This window comes from Atta colombica, unplaced genomic scaffold (genome assembly GCF_001594045.1).
Source record: "Atta colombica isolate Treedump-2 unplaced genomic scaffold, Acol1.0 scaffold49, whole genome shotgun sequence".
In the NCBI taxonomy this organism is placed as follows: domain Eukaryota; kingdom Metazoa; phylum Arthropoda; class Insecta; order Hymenoptera; family Formicidae; genus Atta; species Atta colombica.
The window spans coordinates 579,939-592,259 of record NW_017259538.1 but is presented as its reverse complement, the minus strand read 5'-3'; the positions used below and the strand labels follow the sequence as shown (position 1 = coordinate 592,259).

Sequence of the window (12,321 nt, the reverse complement as noted above, 5' to 3'; positions counted from 1 at the left end):
TTTTTCTTTTTTTTCTCTTTTTTTTTTTTTCGTTTTTTTTTTTTTTTTTTTTTTTTAGACATTGTCCCGGAATCCGGAAAATATCAGATATCTGACTCGAAAATTGCCTTCTCGGATATCCGATCGGACATCGGATATCCGATGTTACATTCTTTTCGGATATCCGATATCTGGAGACACGGTAGTGTCTCGGCATTAATATATCCGATATTCAATAATTTTACGATTCTATGCATCCCTACACGAAATGTTTTAAATTTAACAAACGATTCATTCCAACTTATATTGATTTATGTCTCACGTGTCAACACATGGAACAATAATTTAAAGGTAAGTAAGGATAATCCATTTCTGGTATCATAAGTGTTAAGTTTAATGGCAAGTGCAGGTGTAATGAAGAGTAATTTGGAATGATAAGGATTACCCATTTATCTTTATCATTTCAAATTATCATTCTAATTTTATGTGTGTGTGTGTGTGTGGGTGTGTGATCTTATCTTTGTAAATTATTATTTTAGAATTATTATGATTATTTTCCCACATGTTGAATATTTTAATTAAATTGATATTTTAAACATTTTTTAGACTAAAATAATTTATGAGTAAATGAATAAATAACAAAATTAATATATTTTAAAACGTAAATTCTAAAATAAATGAAATAAAATCCTACAATATTAATTTAATGTAGGTAATATAGATGTTGACACGTAAGACATATAAGGCTGCGATCAAAGTCTCACTACAAAGCTTGAAGCGTTTGGTTGATCAATTACAAAAAAGAATTTTACAAATTGACCAATCAAAAATTTAAAGCATTTGTAACATTGCGTTGACCGTACTTTTGGTCAATATAAATTTGAGTGGATTATTTGGGACATATAAAGTATGTTAAATTTAAATTATTTCTATCACATTCAATCGAAAATTATTTCCTTGAGATTAAAATAGGACGAGAAAAATATTTGAGGGAAAGTTCAGTCTTCGTTCGTGAGGGTGAAATCGATTTAATCTCGATTATTCCCTAACCGGCATCTTCCATGGAATTCCAAGTATTCGAGCTCTTCATTGAACGGTTCTTTGGTGCCTTCAGGTCAGCATTGCCACGTATGCCGAGCTGGTCGCATATCAGCTGGCTACGCGTGATCGTCCGGCTTTTATCCTCTCTGTTGAACGCAACAAAGAAGTGCCGTGGGCAAAAAGGCGATCCGTGAGCAACCGTGAGCGATCGTGGGACAAGCGATTAGTGAAGTTATCAGTCGCTCGGTGATATCAATTCGTGTCGAGTATCGCATAATATTTTGGTGCCGTGTATTCCCCACTTATATGCCGCCTTCGATTCGCAAGATTGTAGAAATCGCGAACGTTCACGTTTCTGTAATCTGCTGGCGAAAAATCACATTTTTATAGGGGTGACCGATCGCGATTGATCGTTCGTTTCCCTTGATAATTCTCTCCATAGCGTGTCTAATTACCTGAAATAGTCGGACGATAGTTGGACGTTGAAGTTTCCATGGTGAATAGCGATAGGAAATCCGATTCGGTTTGTTAACGTTCGTTGCAATCGAATCACGATTTTGTATCGCGGTTTTTATCAAAGAATAGATAGACAATGAAGTAGAATTTTCCTTGATAACGTAAAATTTTCCCGCAAGAACTTCTCTCGTAACGATTAATGTTCACTTAGGAAAATCGGTTACATAGAAACATATTGCGTATGTTACTTATTTTTTAAAATTTTATTACAATGCTCGAGTAAATAAAAACAGGGACATCCTTCTAAAGTAATTATTTTTCTGAAATAGTTTTCCAGAAGCTAATATCTTTAGCGTTTGTGGAATACGCTATTAGCACTATTGTATCGTTCTACCTTTATTGTTTATTGGACGCAAAACAGGGGGCTAAAATGATGTAATTAGTGCTGATAGTTATTAATGCTGATGCTCTCTGAACACAGCCAAGCATGTTTCTGGAAAATTATTTCAGAAAAATAATTATTTTAGAAAGATATTCTTGTTTATTTACTCGATCATTGCAAACTTTTAAAGCACAAGTCACATATGCAATATGTTATTATAATTGATTTTCTTGAACATTCTTATATTTCAAAATTGACAGTTATAAAAACAGGTATAAAAAATTGACAGTTTTTTAAATTAGCAAATATCTACTTCGATTTGTTGAAAAAACTTTGTTCCAAATTTTTTTTTTCAACTCTGCATGCTTATTTATCGTGCCGGACGATAAGAAATAGATAATTTTCGAGAGTCTGAATTGAAGAAGATAAGAAATCATGACGTAAAATATTGCAACAAAGATATTTTTAAAAACTTCAAGATTTAGTATTGGAAAACTTCAGGCTCTATTTGATGATGAATAGTGAAGAAAGGCTGCCTCTTCTTGGTGGTAAAACTTATGGCGCCGTTAATACTTTTTGGTAAGCTCTTTGGAGAATTGCTTAATTGTTATATAATGTTACATTTTCAAGAAACATTGTTAGGAAATTCTATAAAATTGCTCAAGATTTAATTTATTTTCTATTTTCTTGTAGATCAAATGAAATAAAAAAAAATGGAGATTCGAATAGATCTCAGCCACTTTTGAATAGTTTTAGGAATGATTATTTATATAATTTTTTAAGCATCTTTTTTAACACAAGAATAGCTTCAAAAAATCGAATTGAAACGAAATTGAACTCGCACATTAACTTTCTCCTCATTAATTTTCTTGATCGCGGAAAAAATGATTTTGCTGAAATATTCAAAATTTCAGATAGAGATCCGAAAATAATTTTGTTGGATTACCATCAAAATAATTACGTATAAGAATCTCAAACATGATGAACAATAATATTGATATTAGGAATGAAATTAGGAAAATATTGACTTAGGAATCAATTTGAATGTGCTACATAATTATTTTGAATTATTTTTTTTAAATAAAATTATTTTCAGATCTGTATCTAGCTAAATTTTTAGATACTTCAGCAAAACTATTCTTTTCATGTATAATTATATATTTTAATATCAAATTTATAAATTATAATCCTGTCTGCGTAGTATTCGAGTGAATCAATTTATTTGCGTGACGTTTATAATATAACTTTGTTCAATGCAACTTATAATGCAACAACAATTTACAATGCAACTTCAATGAATATTGTTGTCTGCAGAACTCGCTGAGAAATTTGTTTGTATGTCGACCGCAGTCGATATACTATTGTTATCCGCGAGCCGTGGATTGCAGATAAAGAGAATTTTTGACGAAATTCGAGATATGTATGACCGACTGAGGTCTTCTTTCCATTGTCTTCTGATGATAGATCATTGTATGTTAAACATCATTGAAATTCTCTACTATAAATTAATAGCGCACGTCATTAATTTGTAATTTTGTTGAATTTCCTTGAAACTTTTGTGATATCTTATCTACCTATTACTTATAATGATGAATATGAGATTTCTCAGTTTATCGCATCAGTCAGATAGGTTGCGCAAATGTATAAAAAAGGTTATCATAGTGAATAAAATATTAACTAGTTTAAAATATTGCATCGTAGCTAGTTATTCCGCAATTTATTTTATGTGATAATCACACAATCGTCTTGTGTCTATCTTAAGTCGTGAGTCCACAATGCTAGAAATTGGTCCGAGATCTCAAATGGAAAAAGAATTGACTAATCGTATTTATCATGTGATTAAATTGTTCAAATGTAATTTGTTAATTCTTTCTGTCTCCAAAATCTCCGAGCGATTTCTAGTATCATGGACATAAGGCTTTAGAATAAAATATGTGGAATATCATTAAAAGAAGTAATAAAGCCTAAATATAAAATGTGATTACTAATTTATTAAAATAGTATAAAGTAATATATTTATTACATTATAAGATAATACAGTAAATGTATTAAAGAACAAAAGATAAATGAGTGTGTTCCTGGATAAAAAAAGAAGAATAAATGTTCCTAATATGATCGCAAATGCTTTATTATCGAAATAACGAATACAAATAATGACTGAAATAATGACTAAATCAGGTCAAGCATGCTTAGGCACATGTGAAAACAAAAAATATACCACTTGACTTTTAAAGCTATTATATATAATAATACTGTATGTGCGAATACATTATTTCGAAGCATTTGCGACCTAATATTCATTCAATAGCAATATTATCATCAATAGGAAAATTTGTTTTTTTTATAGAGTATGCCAAGAATATGCTTACAAAGTTTTAAAACATATTTTTTACTTATTCTGCACAATTATTTTATATATATATTACATTTATTATATAAATATTAAATATTTGACAATAATATTATAATATATAATATTATATGTATGATATAAATATTATACAGGGTGAGGTTTCAATTTAATTTGAAAACCTTGAATATTTTATTTATTTTTGATAGTATGAAAAAATGTTTTAGATGAAAATAAAATAATTTTGAAAGGGACATATTTTTTTACGGGATTGAAGTTTTTTTCTACATGAAAGCATATAGATAAAAGTCACCTTAAAGCGATTTAATTTATAGATATTTTTGCATAAAAACTAGTAAAATTCAGATTATTAATTGGCATTTTTCACACATCATATTATACTAAATTTCAATAATGAAATACATTGTATTCTATGAAAAACTAAATTAAGATCGATAATGTCTCAGCTTTATTGTACCAAAGCTATAGGAATCACTTACGCGTTGCACAATTCTGAGTTTACTGTTAAATTTTACAGGGATGGCTCCGACGACACCGATTACGAGGGTACCACGCACCTGGTGCGCGTACCGCGCGTGTCGGAAACACGGCAGCTCGTGGAGGAGACCAACACGGTTAAAATCAACATTAAGGGCATGACCTGCCAGAGTTGCGTGACGAACATCGAGAGGATAATCGGCAAACGGCCCGATGTCGTTAACCTCAGGGTAATTTTGGAGGAGAAAGCCGGCTATATTAAGTATAAGACCAATGAGACTACGCCACAAATATTGGCGGAGGCGATCGAAGAAATGGGATTCACCGCTACCCCGTCCGACGAGTCTACGGAATACGAAGAGAAAATTTCTTCAGTACTTAGCACTAGTATCTGCTTCATACACATAGAAGGAATGACGTGTACATCATGTGTTAAAAACATCACCGGTGAGTTGACATCTGAAGATAAAATAAACTCGGGGTGCGTGACTCATCGATACCGTATCTGAAAACTAGATACTAAGGAATCTAAATTCTTTTATTCTATCTGTAATTTTTGCATCCATTTAAAAAAAAGATTGTATATGAACAAGATTGATTATCAATGATTGTTTATATATGAATGAGCAATCATTGTCAATCAATCTTGTTCATATATAAGCAATAACTAATGTTTGAAATTTTGAAATTTTTATGCTTTGTATTCAGATCTTGCTTAGATCCGACATTTCCTGTAAGAGTCATATATATCTTCTTCTGTAGGTGCTCTGTCCAAAAAGCCCAGTATAAAGAACGTGAGCATCAGCCTGAAGAATAAAGAAGCCAAAATTTATTACAGTACTGACTTAACGCCCAATCAGATAGCAATTTATATACAAGAGTTGGGCTTCAACGCGTATGTGAAAGAAACGGATGACATTGAGAGATCGCAATCGGATCTTGTTCTTAATAAAAAGAAGAAGAAGAAAGAAGTGGAAAAGAAGAAGGTAGAGAAGGAGGTGATATTGCAAGCAAACGGAGCTGGTGATATCAAAGAACTATCGAAAGAACAAAAGTGCTTCTTGCATGTAACAGTACGTTATGCCTTATATTTTTGTACATATTTACAAATTTTCCATGTAATGATATAATGCTTCGCTTTAGCATTATAAACGACTGAATAATGGATTGATTTTTTATTTAAAAAGGGTATGACTTGCGGTTCCTGCGTTGCTGCGATAGAGAAACACTGCAAAAAGCTGTACGGCGTAAACAGCATATTAGTGGCTTTGATGGCTGCTAAGGCAGAAGTCACATACGATCCCAGCAAAATAAGAGCGGGAGATATCGCTTCCAGTATATCAGAATTAGGTTTCCCTACGACCTTAATTGAGGAATGTGGGAGTGGAGAAGGCGATGTCGAATTAAAAGTAAGATAATTGAAGATTTAAGTTATATTTTCAGATGTGGTATTAATATTAATTGAAAATAGATATCTCTTTGACTATTTAATTGGTAAATAAATCCCACTTGTCTATAATGGTATAAAAAGATTTTAATTTAAATTAGAGAAAGTTAGATAATATCTGCGTTCAGAAGATAAAGCCGCTCAATGAGCGCTTAACGATTTTTTTTTCTGATTGATCAGTCATTTGTAGTATCAAGAGAACCATAATCTGATTCTTGCATTTAGTACTTTGCTGAATCTAAATGTACAAATCAATTGTAATAAAGAAAACGTTCAGTAGCTTTGTCTTCTGAATTATTTTGTATATACATCTTACGTAACACAATCTTGACTGACAAGTTGATTTCAGATCATGGGCATGACGTGCGCATCGTGCGTGAATAAAATAGAATCAGCCGTAAAGAGGCTACCTGGTATACGATCGGCGATGGTTGCTCTAGCAACGCAGCGGGGAAAGTTCAAGTACGACGTGGAAAAGACCGGTATTAGAGATATCGTCGAATGTATCAATAAATTAGGGTTTACGGCCCAACTATTTAGCAATCGAGATAAAGAGAGTAGAGACTACTTGGATCAAAAGTAAATACAATTTTGATGAATAATGTATGCATTGCAATATGCAAGAGTTTTTAATGATCATTGTCTGTGTCGCAGAGAAGAGATAAGTAAATGGCGAACGGCATTCTTGGTATCGCTGATTTTCGGAGTTCCATGTATGGCAACGATGACATATTTTATGATAGTTATGTCCTATGGTAATAAAACGCACGAGGAGATGTGTTGCATAGTGCCTGGGCTTTCCTGGGAAAATCTGTTACTCCTCGTGTTCTCCACACCAGTGCAGGTATGCGCAATATAATAAACACATTTATCTTTATCTCGCCGTGTATCTTTTGAATTAATTATTCGCATTACTATTCGTGCGCGCAGTTCTTTGGCGGTTGGCATTTCTACGTGCAAGCCTATAAAGCTTTGAAACATTGTACGACTAACATGGACGTTTTAATCTCAATGACTACCACGATCTCATATCTTTACTCTATCGCCGTTCTCACTGCCGCTATAATAATGAAAGAGAACGTCAGTCCACAAACATTCTTCGACACTCCGCCAATGCTTCTTGTCTTCATCAGTCTGGGAAGATGGCTCGAACATGTAGCGAAGGTATTTTATACTTCAATTTCTTCTGTGTAAAAAGATATATAAAATATATTATTATATATATGAAAAATAACTTCAAAATATATTTTGCTTTTAGGGAAAAACATCCGAAGCTCTCTCAAAACTATTATCTTTGAAAGCCACAGATGCTGTGTTGGTTTCGTTAGGATCCAATAATGAAATACTATCGGAACGCTTGATAAGCATCGATCTGGTACAACGTGGTGACGTACTGAAAGTAGTCCAAGGCGCCAAAGTGCCCGTTGACGGCCGCGTACTGTCCGGTCAGTCTGCATGCGACGAAAGTCTAATTACAGGTGAGAGCATGCCAGTGCCAAAGAAGAAAGGTTCATTGGTAATCGGCGGTTCGATCAATCAGAATGGACCATTGCTGGTCACCGCCACTCATACGGGTGAACACACAACGCTGGCGCAGATCGTTCGCTTGGTGGAGGAAGCGCAAACGAACAAAGCACCTATTCAGCATTTGGCTGACAAGATAGCCGGCTATTTCATACCCCTGGTTATAGCAGTTTCCATAGTGACGCTAGTGATTTGGATTATTATCGGCTATATAAATGTCGAGCAGCTGCCTATATCACACAATGATCAAATCAATAAGCACGGTATGAATCGCGAGGAGATCATATTTCAATACGCTTTTAGAAGTGCCCTGGCAGTACTCGCGATCGCTTGTCCTTGTGCGCTCGGCTTGGCCACACCGACCGCGGTTATGGTTGGTACAGGCGTAGGCGCGCTGAACGGCATCCTAATTAAAGGCGCTGAGCCACTGGAGAATGCGCACAAAGTCAAATGCGTCCTCTTCGACAAAACAGGAACGTTGACACACGGTACTCCTACCGTCACCAAGATCGCTTTATTCGTGGAAGAGAGGATCTGTTCACTGGGGAAAATGCTGTTAGTCGTTGGCACTGCAGAAATAAACAGCGAGCATCCTATCGCATCAGGTAAACATCATATTTCTTGTGTAATTATATTTATATTAATGTTTAATTACGCGAAAAAAAACATGTAATAATCGTTAATTCTTTTTGAAGCGATCGTACGTTTCGTGAAAGAGACACTCGGATTGACGACTACTGGACAGTACTCGAATTTCCAAGCGGTTGCTGGTTGCGGTTTAAAATGTAAAGTAACTCATTTGGACGGCGCACTGTTCGAAGTATTGAAATCCGAACAGATCGTCAACTACATGAATCATGCATACGATTCGCCAGTTGGAACGTACATTCTCAATAACGTGCCTATCGAAGCTATGCCGATTGCCGAGATAACACAAGAGAAGCAAAACATAGATCTACAATTACTTTTAAGTCCTGGTATGCGTGGCGATCCAGGTGACTTAGACGACATGTATGAGGTCTGTATCGGTAATCGGGAATGGATGCGCCGGAATGCGATCAATATTCCAGAGGAGGTTGAGAGGCAAATGGTTAACGAAGAGGACCTAGGACATACCGCAGTTTTAGTCTCGATAAACAATATGCTTGTCGCCATGATCAGTGTCGCCGATACAGTGAAACCCGAGGCACATCTCGCCGTTTACACCTTAAAGAAAATGGGATTGCAGGTAATTCTTTTGACGGGCGATAACAGGAAAACTGCGGCTTCGATTGCCAAACAGGTACGAAATGAGATCCTCTTATACTTATAAGATTTAATTTCTGCAATAAAATCAATTTCTATTGGCTTTATTTCCTGGGAATATATAGGTTGGCATCAGTAAAGTTTTCGCGGAAGTTTTACCATCACACAAGGTGGCTAAAATTCAGCGACTGCAGGATCAGGGTCTGAGAGTCGCCATGGTGGGAGATGGTGTCAATGACAGTCCGGCTCTAGCTCAATCAGATGTCGGCATTGCTATCGCATCGGGAACAGATGTTGCTGTGGAGGCTGCCGATGTAGTTTTGATGCGCGTAAGTCATATATCAATGACAAAGTGAAAGTAATATGTCTTACAAATTGTTACATGAAAATAATATCAAATCTTTTGCAGAACGATCTTCTGGACGTAATCGCGTGTTTAGATCTATCGAGAAAAACAGTCTATAGGATAAGACTGAATTTCTTACTCGCTAGTGTCTACAATCTTCTCGGCATTCCCATAGCTGCCGGGGTATTTAGCTCCTTTGGTTTCTTTCTACAGCCATGGATGTCTTCCGCCGCTATGGCTTTAAGTAGCGTGTCAGTAGTAGGAAGTTCCTTATTATTGAAACTGTGAGTAATTATATCTCTTTTTAATTTTTAAAATATTTATGTCGTTTTAAAAAAAGAAAGAGATCGAAAAATTATATTATTTCATAATGAATAGGATATTTTAATGTATATTAATTATCTATGCAGTTATCGTAAACCAACTAAAGCCACATTGGAAACTTCCGAATATACAGCAGCTATGCAAGCCCATTCCACAGCTCGAACGATCGAATTGGATACGATATCACTTCATCGTGGATTGGATGATTCGGTCGTACCAATAAATAGATCGACATCCACATTGTCCAGGTATAGGCAAATGAATATGTTGCGTTTACAAAACTCCATTGGCAGCAACTCCATTGCTTAACATTCTACACAACTAACTGATATTAACTCTGGGAGGAAATTATTTGTTTCTTATACTAACCATGTACAAAATGCCAAACTTATTTTTGATAATGCAACTTATGCTCTTCCCTTTCTTCGCTTATTGCTTATTGAATATTGTGTTTATAATTATTGTTTGCGAATAATATAATCATATGTAACTAATCGATAACTTCATGCTTAATACCCTTTGTAAATAACTTATACAATTTAATTAAGTACATATTTTGATAAACATAGGTCTTGTAAAATATACTTTATATATTATATATATATTAGGTGTGGGAAAAAGTTCGTGGCATTTTTCCCGTTAGATGACATTAAAAAAACGCCACTTTTCCCATACCTAATATATAATGTTTATACATGATGATTCTTAATTACATATTTTGATTTTAATTTCAAAATATTAATCAATGTTTTCCTACAATTTTCTTTTCGAAATATATTTTCTTAATAATTTTTACTTCTTAAAATTTTTCAAAAGTATAAAAAAATCCAACTTCTGCCTAACTTTTTATTTGAGAGACTTGAAAGGAAATTGAAAAGATATTGAATTAAGAATCATTCTGTATGTATTTTCTAAAATCAAGCTGTAATTTCATATATGAGTTATGTTATTCTTATTTCATAATGGCTGGATTTGATTGAAATTATGATTTCTGCTAGAAGATTTTATTTCGTATGTTACAAAAGTTTCAAGAAATACTGGTTCGTTACTTATAACAAAATATAAGACTGAGAAAAAGAACGTTCTCGCCTGCGGAGAAATGTATTATCTAATTGAAATTATCTTCGTTATAGATATAGTTCTTTACAATGAATAGTGAATGAGATTAAGTAATTAATGAATAAATTATATAGATAATTAGTGAAATATGTAAATAGGTTACACTGTGGAATGTCCGAAAAATTGTATGAATATAATGTATGAATTTTATTCTACTGTACAAATATTTTCAATGGATAAATACTCATATGTGCATCTTTAATTACATTACCTAATCCTACTTGCGACTAATACATTTGCAGTATTCACCTCCATAGAATGTACTTTACATGAAAAGAAGTATATTTTATGCAAATATTTATGTTATTCATGCTGTTAATACATTACATCTCTATTGGGAAAAATAACAAATACATTATTTATTGAAGTGCATTTACAAAACTAATCTATTATGCTATATACTATTGTCACATACAAATCTATTTGGATAGTGAAAAATTAGCTAATATTAAATTAGCTAATATTAATGTTAGCGCATTGCAAAATCTATTTACAGAATATTTGGAAAATCAAAAGTCGAGGTGGAAGGCCATCTTCTTGGCGAGGAAACAGATGAAATTGATTTAGCTGTGGATTTTTCAAATTATCATAAAAACGTGAAGAATTCTGCGGACATAACTTCTGTATAAATTTTATAAGAGTATTATCTAATAAGAATTTTTTCTTCTGTTAATTAGAAAATTAATCGAATGTTGTCAATAATTTCCTTTTTTTTAATATTATAATAAAACTAACAGAGAAAAATGTAAAAAGTCACAATTAATAATTCTGTTATAATATTCATAAGATAATTTTCATCTGTCACATTAAAAAATAAGCTGCATCACAAAAACAATATCAGTAATTTGTACAAGACTTTGTTACTTGACAAATTAATTTTGTGAGTGATATTTATGCTCAAACGAATCAATTAATATATTTTTATAGATTTTATATATTAAGATGTATAAATAATACTGATTTATCTAATTATAAATGTTTGATAACAGGATATAACTTTTTTTGCAATTAATACAAGTATGAACAAATATAGTTTTATCTCATTATACAGGGTTTCTCAAAAGTGTGGAAAATTGTTTTTCTTTAAAATTCTGTGTACAGACATAAGAATATGTCGCAGTTGCAATTCACATCTATTTAATTTATGATATTAATACATTAGGCAGCGTTTTTTCACAGAGTATCTCCGAATATCCCTACTGGTTATATGATAGTATGAAATATGGAATTGACTACGTTTTCTTCTCCTTTACATTAGTTGAAGAGAAGATTGCAGTAGCAAGATGACGCTGAAAATTTGTAATAAAAAATCGCGACTGCAACAAACCCTTTCAAAATCTAACCTCGCCTATGGCTTTGGAAAAAGGCCAATCGAAGTAATTCCTATTTAACTTAAAAAAAAAAAAACCTTTATTTTTTCACTTTGTGTATTAATAAATTAAAATATTTCTGGTGTACTATGTCGTTGACCAGCACTCGCGCCAAAAGCTAAAAATATTTTTTTGAAATATCGGAACACGTGTTTCGTTTTCCGATATCTTCATTTTCACAAAAATTATTATGGAGTTTTCACACTTTTGGGAAACTATATACAGACGTACTTAATTCAA

At 33.1% G+C, this 12,321-nt stretch overlaps 1 protein-coding gene across 2 annotated transcripts in view; it reads left to right on the top strand.

Annotated features, from left to right (window-relative positions):
- Positions 1-11,340, top strand: part of LOC108691668 (copper-transporting ATPase 1) — a 23,366-nt gene extending 12,026 nt beyond the window's left edge. The window contains exons 1-14 of one of the 2 annotated variants that reach the window (XM_018199529.1): positions 1,487-1,516; positions 2,338-2,437; positions 4,747-5,153; positions 5,469-5,779; positions 5,894-6,115; positions 6,503-6,732; positions 6,808-6,997; positions 7,084-7,317; positions 7,412-8,282; positions 8,373-8,959; positions 9,048-9,251; positions 9,332-9,552; positions 9,679-9,840; positions 11,208-11,340. In XM_018199529.1, coding sequence (XP_018055018.1) covers positions 2,370-2,437; positions 4,747-5,153; positions 5,469-5,779; positions 5,894-6,115; positions 6,503-6,732; positions 6,808-6,997; positions 7,084-7,317; positions 7,412-8,282; positions 8,373-8,959; positions 9,048-9,251; positions 9,332-9,552; positions 9,679-9,840; positions 11,208-11,340 — 3,840 coding nt within the window. In that variant the 5' untranslated portion in view covers positions 1,487-1,516; positions 2,338-2,369. Of the gene's footprint in view, positions 1-1,486; positions 1,517-2,337; positions 2,438-4,746; positions 5,154-5,468; positions 5,780-5,893; positions 6,116-6,502; positions 6,733-6,807; positions 6,998-7,083; positions 7,318-7,411; positions 8,283-8,372; positions 8,960-9,047; positions 9,252-9,331; positions 9,553-9,678; positions 9,841-11,207 lie in introns of those variants that run through there. The other variant, XM_018199528.1, reaches the window with a different exon arrangement.
- The last annotated feature ends 981 nt before the right edge of the window (positions 11,341-12,321 follow it).